The sequence below is a fragment of the Amborella trichopoda genome, chromosome 4 (genome assembly GCF_054954075.1).
Source record: "Amborella trichopoda isolate Santa Cruz 75 chromosome 4, AtrichopodaSantaCruz75HAP2 v2.0, whole genome shotgun sequence".
NCBI classification, from domain to species: Eukaryota; Viridiplantae; Streptophyta; class Magnoliopsida; order Amborellales; family Amborellaceae; genus Amborella; species Amborella trichopoda.
In genome coordinates, this window is record NC_142339.1 from 57832044 (window position 1) to 57841349 (window position 9306).

Consider the following 9306-nt stretch of genomic DNA (forward strand, 5'->3'; position numbering starts at 1 on the left):
GAGTACGCGGGCTCGTGCGGCCTTTTATGCAACCCAAAAACCTTAGATATTCTCGATAAACCCCCCTCTGCAACGCAACAAACCCTAGTAATTCTTGATAAACCCAGGGTCTTAATTCTCTTGAACGCATTGCTTTTCTCTCTTATGAAGTTGTGATGGAATAATCGTTTATCATTTTTGTGATCATTTGCTCGTAAAGTTTCAACCTTGGTTTAGTGGTTTTAATGAATTCCTTTTAATTAACACCTCTCCGCAACTTTTCATGATCAGAAAGTAATCCCCTCAAAATCTCCTACTTATTTCTTTCTACCCTTTCATAATCTGTTCTGCAAATGTAAATCGACCGCTGTTTTCAATATTTCTTGAAATTCCAAGGCTACTCAGTTGATTTTTGCCGGTCTCACTTAAACCCTAGAATGCAGTGTCTTAGACGAGCTTCTTCACTGAATCTCCCAATTTTTTCTCGGTGTCTCTCTCTGAACCATTTCAGGACAAAGATTACCAGAGTTTCAGAGTTCAACAATGGCAAAAATCAGCTATTTTCTCTATTTCTCTGTCCAAGCCATTTCAGAACAAAGTTTACGAGAGCTTCAGATCCCAACAATGGAGAGGAAGAATGGAATGAAGCATGGGAAGCGGCATGGCTTCCTGAAAATGTCTCTGCAAAAACCAGAGCACCATGGGAAACAGATGTAAGCTTCACAAATCCACCAACTCCTCTTCCCGTAGAAACTGATTCTGAAACTAAAGCTTTTCTTGAAGAGATGAATGAAAATTGGAATGAGAGGCGATCAGCAAAGAGAAATTCTGGCCAAAAGTCAGAGCTTGGCAAAAAATCTGGTGATTTTCAGACGAATAAAGAGGATTCCGGCCTTTACAGTGTGGAGAATTTGGCCAAGGATTATAGGTTGAAGAAACAGAGAATTCATGCTTCTCTTTGGACGAAGGAAATAGAGAAGGAGGAGGAGGCGAAGTTGGGGGGAACACAAGGGAATGATATTGAGAGATTGCTTGATAGTTGCTCTGAGTACGACTTTGCTCTTTTTTCTGTTCTTTTTTAGGGAATCGTTTTTGAAGTTTTAGATTCTCTCTCTCTTAGTTTGTTTCTTAGAGGCGAATGATATTGAGAGATTGCTTGATAGTTTCTCTGAGCAAGCCTTTTTGCTTAGTTTTTGTTAATGATTTTGAGGTTTTGGACTCTCTCTCTCTCTGAGAGCAATTGGTCTCTCTCTCTTAATCTGTCTTTTATAAATGTTTAACATTTATGCATGAATAAAATAATATGCATGGAAAATTTCTATAATCAAGAAATTGCGCATTTGGTTTTCTTGCAAATGCAAAGAAGCCTCTACATATCAAAATTGAACTGAACAATACTTAGAGCCAACTAGTTGATTTGTGCTTGTTTCTATCCCATCTGGCACTAAACTACTGTATCAAGTTGCTGTCATTTAGTTAGCATTTTGCCAACATGGAACAAATTTTTTTAGTGCATTTTGCCAACATTGAAGAATGTTTTGTGCTTCAAATGGGCAACACGTATAGAGACATTAAAATGTATCTGTTACTGAAATATGTGAATTATTAGTTTTGACTATAGAAGGCATATCGATTTTTTTATTCTGGTTACTGAAACTATGATTAATGCATTTGGGTCTTGATAAATTCTTATAGGGTAGGTTTAGGTGCATCTGGGATGCACCTGTTACAGTGAGTTCATCCTCCCATGATCCATCTTGGAGATGGATTTTGGGTTCAAAATTTTGCAAGTCTATCACCTAGACCACCACGATCATGAACTGAAATAAAAAATGAATTTGATCTTTGCAAAGGGGTTAGTTTGTACCTTTGTTTATAGACTCTTCATTTTAATTCTCTAAAGATTATCGGATCTGCACTGATTTTGGAGCTCCAAATTCATGGATTCTCTGAAGATTATCGGATCTGCACTGATTTTGGAGCTCCAAATTCATGGATCTGAGGCAGAATGGATTTACAGAACTTTGGAATGTGCTTTTGGCTCCTAAGTCCGTCGAGAACCATGGTGGACACATGAGTCAGTTGACTCGCCAAATACTTCTCCATTTGTGTAAATGCAAAGTAATTTTAGTCATGCATAGCAATTTTTGTTATTTCTTTCTGCACGGTGAGTGGTCAAGTTTGTAGGTTGAGTCCGTGGAATCCAAAACCTGAACCTGGACCAGGCTCAAAAGAGTGATTCTCATCCAGTCTGTCTGTTTCTGATTTACGTATGTGTTGTTCGAAAGGCAAGAAGTTGTGAGTTGTAGAAGTGAGGGAGGAAACCAGTTTTTTAAAATGCGGGATGCGGCCAGAAGCGTTGGGGGGGTTCATGCGGCAATGCGGCTCGATGCGGTCTAGATGCGGTGCATCGTGGCGATGAGGTTCATAAATATAAAAAAATTATAAAAAATCTAAAAAAAAGGTTAATGCATAAAAAAAAATATGGAGGTGATATATGTGATAGTAAGTATTAAGATTATTGATTAATTCCAAAAGTATTAGTTGTCAGAGATTTTGTATCCACTATCTCTTGATAGAAACTAAAAACTTGAAACTAGCTTCATAAAACATTCAACAATCAACAACTATAAGCACAAATCTGCAACCAAAAACTTTGAACTTACAAATTTTATAAACTCTTTAATCTTGAAAAGAGTCTCTGAAGTCTATGAAGTACTAGGAAAAGTTCTTCGATTTGTAAATTTTATAAAGATCACTAAATTTTATAAACTCATTAATTTGTAACTTTATTGTATTAGTCCATGAAACTCTTTGAAGTTACAAATTTTATTTGAAAAGTATTGGGAAAAGTTCTTCGATTTGTAACTTTTAATCTTTATGGACATTTAGTTTGTAATATCTTGTATTACAAATTGAAGAACTTCAACAAATAAAATTTCCGCCCAAATTTTTTTTTGATTCAATCGATCCAGTAAAGCCATGGATGTGGCTGAAAAATGTTGTTTAGGTGGTTTAATACTCTCCCAAACCCTTCCCCCCATTTTTAAAGGTCAAAATGACCTTATTGCCCCTTTCCCGAGGGGTACAATTTTGAAAAAAATGGCAAACAGATTATGTGGCCTGATACGGTCAATGCGGGATGCGGCTCTGATGCGGGTGCATCTCTCCAAACCTCATATGAGGGAAAGTGCGATGCGTTGCGTGACGCATAGCGCCTAATGCGGCAGCATATGCGGCGATGCGGCCGCATTTTAAAACACTGGGGGAAACATTTACTTACTGAAAGTTTCGCTTCTACGTTATATGTGAATAGTTCTACCATTATAAGAAGAAATTATAGGTTGGTGTTGTAGAAGCCAGCAGAGTAAGGAACAATTCTCATTGGAGATTTAGATTTCCATTTAAATTGGTGATATTTGGGTACCCTTTTATAGCAGTAATGTTTGGGTTCTTGGCTACCACAAGCTGTAGAAACTAGAAAGTGGACCTGAGTCAAGAGTGAGAATTTGATATAAGTGTGTCAAACTGTTAATAAACTTTGAAGTTTGATGGTTTCTTCTTATGAGCTCTATCATTCCTGAAAATGCAGGATCTTTGATCATGGCGATGAGAAATACAACAATTCTAAAGTTCCAAGCACTTCAGAGTTAAAAAATAAGCCAGATGGCTGGGAAAGCACTTCCAAGTCTCAGGATGGAAATATATGGGAGCTTTCACAGAGGGAAGAAGACATTCTTCTTCAGGAATTTGAGCGACGAATTGCTTTCAGCAAATTTCAGGTACTTCTCTTGTGCTCTTTCTATTCATTCTTATATTTATGACTAATTGTTTTAACTATCAACTGTTCTTTTTGGGTAGATGTCCGAACTCATTTTTTCATGGTTATTAGTTATGGCAACTTATCCCCCAACGCCTGCTTTCTGAAAAGATGGAACATAGGCAAAATATATTTACCAAGGATTGACTTTAGATCAGTCAAAATAAAGTAGGAAAAATAACTTTAAGGAAGGATCAATTTAAACTTGACAAAATGCCCCAGTAATTAAAGTGATGACTTCAATATAGAAAAAAGCACATAGAAAAAAATTGAGCCATGACTTGATTCATGGTGTGGAAGAATGGATGTAGGCATTAACCAACCACTTATGAAAATACAGGACTATTAGGGCATGTTTGTTTTTGTGGAATTTTTGGGTAGTGGGAGACCCAAGTGTTTGCTCGTATTTTCTGCACATTGCGAACCGCACCAAAAGGCCCATTTGAAACTGGAGGGCGGGTACTTGGGCATCATCTTGCCTCAAAAAATCTTTAAAAGATAGAGGTGAAGGTGGTTCCAATATAAAAGATAGCCCGAAGATAGTAGATGCATAGGGTTTGTCACTTCTGAGAGGAATTTGGTGGTCTATGTGTCGGAAAAATGTTGTAGATACCAAAAATGGCAGTTAGGCCCCCCAACAGATTCATTCTAGACCCAAATTCGAGAGACCCTCATTTTTTATGCTGGAGGGTCCTATAAAGGCCATGTAGTTTGGAGTCAGTTGACGCCCAGATCCTCTTTGGAGTAGAAAATAAAGGTGCGTGGTGATGGATGGAAATGGTCCTGAATTGCGCTCAAACTCAGCCTTAAATACCCCCAACATACCCCCCCCAACCCCCCCCCCCCCCCCCTCCCCAGAAAAAAAGTTTCAGCTTAAAACGGGTTCGGATGAGGGAGATATTAAAGAAACAAGCCATAGAGCATAATACACAAGCTGTGGAGCACTAGATGGGAAAAATTGCAAAGGAGCCCCTAGAAATCGGCTTCTAACAGGCCTGGGAACCTAACAGATGAATTTGGATGGCCCACAAACCTTAAATCCCGAATTTTGCATCATTCTGAGGTCATTAAGTGACATTTATTAAAAGGTTGATGGTGAAGCATTATGTTGAAGACTTATTTATCGTGCTCCTTGGGAAATGGCCCCAAAACACAGCAAAAACAACTTCTTGTGATTTTTGTCGGCCGATTTCTCTCAAACCACGAGGAGTTTGGAGCTGGGCTTGGATATGCCATTCCATGACTTATAAGTTTTGTAACAATGTGCATATCAAGGGGTATCTCAAGCCAAAAGGTAGTCGAAATCTTGAGAGATGTTCGGTACTTTTTATGTCATGCTATTTCTCATGTTTCATGACCTCTAACCATTTTTTCAGTAATATCTCTCAATCCATGAGGGGGTTCCGACAATGAAATTTTATGCATTTCATCGTGACTTTATAAGCTTTCCAACGGTTTATGGAAAGTCATGATCAAGGTAGGTCCAATTCTGTGTAAATCGTATCTGATTTTGAGATGGAGCTGATTTTCATCCCGTCCAAGAGCCAAAATGGGTGTATGGAAGAAGCATGAAGCTCAAAATTACGAAACTCATTCAAAACTCCACCAAATCTCTGAGTTTTGGACCCAAATTTGATGCAAATTGATCGCTTCTAAGATCTACAATTTGGTGGTGAGGGATCGCCTGTTTTGGCACCAGAAGTTGAAGAATAAAGGCCCCATACCATAGGTATGGCTGAAGGTTTGGAAGGGACACAAAATTAATTATCTGCCCACCTTTCTCCCAATAATTAATAATCCACCCTACTTTGAAACCCTTAGTACAAAAAGGGTTAAACACTTTATTTTCAAGAAGGTAGAGTCATTTGTGTAGTTTTGTGACCAAAGAGATCTAGGGAGAGAAATCTGGAGTGAGAAACGCCTAATCCTAGGTCTAACCCTTTGGTTAATTCTCTATACCCAAACCCTAACCCTAGTCAAGCAAAATACCAAACTACCACCCTTCAACAAGCAAACAAAGTACAAGATACCCACTCCCCAGAAACCCCTATTAGAGCCGAAGACATCAGGGTACCCTCCCCCGCTACAGGTTTGAAACTTTGGGGGCCTATAGGGAATTGGCAGAGTTTGCTCCTCTTTTGGGAAAAATTGTAGGTTGTGTTCCGAAAATCCAAGTCTCACACGAAGTCTAGGAGATTGTGGGGCTCCCACTGGTTACCAAAAAATCAGGAGGTCTAAGAGGGTTGGCTAAACCAACTCGGGGCAGTCCAAACTCAATTTTCAGGTAATTGTTTTTTACTGTATGCTCTTTTACTTCACATTAATGAAGGATTGATGATACTTGTGTGTTTGTGTGCCATTTAAACTTTTTTGCTTCATCCATTCAAAATTTTTAAAGTCACAAATCACAATTTGCACACACCACATCCGGGCACTGTCACCAAATTCCACTAAAACATCTCCCGTGTTTGTTGCGGGAGCTTGGGAGCCCCAACGGAAGTGCAGCATTCCATTCTTAAACATCAAAAGAAATTATTTTAGGAAGGGCAAAGCGAAAACATTGAAGCCGCCCCTTCCTTGATTTGGGGAAGAGAGGGTTTTGGTAGCCCCCTCATCCATGCAACAAACATGCCCTTAGGGATGCAGGCTAGGGCCGTTTGTTGGGAATCATTTGACGAGCTTGTGGCGGAATCATTTGAAGCCAAACAAGAAGAATTACTCAACTCTAACTGCAGCAGAGAATTGTTTGCAAGAAATAAAACCTTACGTTCAAAATTTATCACTGTTATTTTTAACCACCTTACAAAGCTCTTATAGAGTCAAACCCTAAATCTAGATGCTTTTAAAGACCCCCTCATCAAGTCCCCTTACATTAGAACACCAAAATCCACCTTAGAAACCTTCAAAATATCGACTAAAGGTAAACACTAATAGGAAACATGCAAAACTAAATCAATCATCCATGCAACAATTATGGAATGTTCCTATGCAAAATACAATAAATTTTCACACAACATTCCAATACTACAACCATGTGGTGACTAGGTGCTTCTTCATTCATCACTTCTCGAAAAGAACTCGAGCTCGAGTTCGAGAAATCTTCACCATGCTCTCGTTCTGCATCATATGAATGTTAGGTTTTAGATTTTGTTTGGAAAAAAAATTGCTGCTAGCAATTATTTGCTGCAGTTTGGAGATGAGCGTGTTCTCCTTGAAGTCGAGTTACTTCTATTTGGTGCTCATTTCAATCCTAGTTCCTATATAAACTTTTCTAATGCAAAATACATTAAATTTTCATGCAACAACATTCCAAATCCAATCCTACAACCATGTGCTGACTAGGTGCTGCATCATTCATCCCTTCTCGAAAAGAACTCGAGCGTGAACTTGAGCTCGAGTTTGAGAAATCGTCACCACACTCTAGTTCTGCTTCATATGAACATTAGATTTTCGATTTTGTTTGGAAGGAAAAACATTGTTGCTAGCAAATATTTGTTGCAGTTTGGACTTTGAAGTTGAGCATGTCCTCCTTGGGGTCGAGTTACTCTTCCTGTTTGGTGTTGAGTGATTCAATGACAAGCAACTCCTTGGGGTTGAGTGATTATCAGCAACTCCTTGCAGGCCCCAACCTGCATCAAATAATACAATCACACCCAAAAGGAAATGATAGTTCTCATATGCTTAAAGTTAGAACTAAATAAATATACAGCTATGTCAATATCTCACTCTTTTTTGGAATTTGCAAGATTTCATACATCTTGGTAATTCATGGTAAAACGATGGTAAAGCTTTTTGTTTGTTGTGTACACACACGCACACAGAGGATGTGGTTTATGTAATGTGTCAACAGTAAACAATCAAAGTAATGTGCACCTCTAAACTTGCTGAAAGATGTAGATGTCGAAAACCCTTATGATGGTCTAAGAATATAGGTTCACCTCTAAATATGAAATTTAAAGCTCCAAAAATAGTGCAGATCGAGCATATCTATAAACACTTGAAAAATATTTAAAAATGGACGGTCTAGATAATGTATTACTAGATGCAATATTTTTAGGACTTGAAATCTGTTCTTTTTTTTCATATTTATGTATCTCGATGTCAAGATAATCAATTATAAGGTCTTTCAACATTAGAACAACCTTTTCAAGTAGATTTTTGAGGTGCATAATACTTCTATAGTAGAAGGTTGACACTTTATATAAACTTTCTCCATATATATATATATATATATGTGTGTGTGTGTGTGTGTGTGGGTTTTCCTAACGGCACACCCTATAGAATCCTATAGGTTATTTTTAGAAAAGGGTGTGAATTGTTAAAATTATTATAGTTCTTTTTATTATTCAAAATTTCTTTAAAATGAATAAGGGTAGTTTTTCATTAGAGAAGACATTGTTGATATTTTTACTAAAAGACAAGGGTAATTATAGAGTGAAGTTTCAGGTATTTTATTAAACAAATGTCCTTGTCGTGAATATTTCAAAAATATCATTCTCGAGATGACAAACATACCCCTTGTCAGTTAGTGCAAATATCATCATACACGTTAATGATAACAACACGCTCATTCATTTTGTAGAAACAGTGATTAGGAAAGATGCACCTAGAGTAATTTTAGTACTTTACACCCCCTTTTATATGTAATTTATAGGATTTCACGCGGTGTTACCATTAGAAAAGCCCCATATATGTAGTTTCATTGGTGGTAGTACTCATCTTAAAAAGCTTTTGATATGTCATGCAGATTGCTAGTTTCATCAAGTCCCATATATTTAGTAGGAGGAGACCGGTAGATGGATGGAAATACATGATAGAGGAATTGGGTCCAAATGCAAAGAGAGGTAAAGGTAGTGTACAAAGGTTGCCCAGCCTTTCGGATTCATCGACTCGACCTTTCAATGAGGAGAAGCCTCTGTCGAGGAGTATTGGAAACCGTACACCTCCACCTAGGAAAAGATAAGATTGGTCTCTCAGATCCCGGTTTATGTCTTTTTGTGTCTTTGGATCTGGTCTCTAATGTAGTTTATGAAAATCGAGTGTTTTATGTGAATATGAAAATTGAGCCATTCGCCCTTTTTTCGGGTTATGTTGGTGAACATATAAAATTTCCAAGTAAGGAGGATTTGATTCAAATTATGGGTGTGGGCTTTACCATATTGGTTAAAGCCTCCCCTCAAAACCGTGCTGGAATACGTGTTCTGGTGACGGAAACCCTTTTGTGATAGCCTACAAATGTATTTTACCCTTGACTGTTAAGCTGAAAAATGATGCAGTTTTGTCCGGATTGCTTCAAAAAAAAATGTGTTACAAGATAGACCATTTTTAGGGCCTAAAATCATTTGTTTTTATCAAATATATGATTATCATGGTTGTTGTGATTGGTTTGCAAGGATCCTATCACGGGAACTACATTTCCTGTGTGATTTGAGATGAAACTTCATAAATCCGCACTAGTGCAAAACACTTTTCTTTAATTTTTGTCAAAGCCTACTCTTTTTTGACAT

General features: G+C 37.8%; 1 protein-coding gene across 2 annotated transcripts; it reads left to right on the forward strand.

Annotated features, from left to right (window-relative positions):
- Nucleotides 1-8935, forward strand: LOC18422444 (mucin-like protein). Of its 2 annotated transcripts, none has more exons than XM_006827115.4 (3): nt 1-1027; nt 3572-3761; nt 8547-8935. In XM_006827115.4, exons 1-3 carry the CDS (start codon nt 417-419, stop codon nt 8760-8762), a joined length of 1017 nt encoding a protein of 338 aa, XP_006827178.1. In that variant the 5' UTR covers nt 1-416; the 3' UTR covers nt 8763-8935. The 2 variants fall into 2 exon arrangements, with proteins under 2 accessions (XP_006827178.1, XP_088722132.1); XM_088866006.1 differs by having other exon boundaries at nt 1-692.
- Nucleotides 8936-9306: the final 371 nt, after the last annotated feature.

Coding starts and splice junctions, on each gene's coding strand:
- LOC18422444 (XM_006827115.4), top strand. CDS start 417: ATGCAGTGTCTTAGACGAGCTTCTTCACTGAATCTCCCAATTTTTTCT. Junction 1,028..3,571: donor TTGCTTGATAGTTGCTCTGA/GTACGACTTTGC, acceptor CTGAAAATGCAG/GATCTTTGATCATGGCGATG. Junction 3,762..8,546: donor TTGCTTTCAGCAAATTTCAG/GTACTTCTCTTG, acceptor TATGTCATGCAG/ATTGCTAGTTTCATCAAGTC.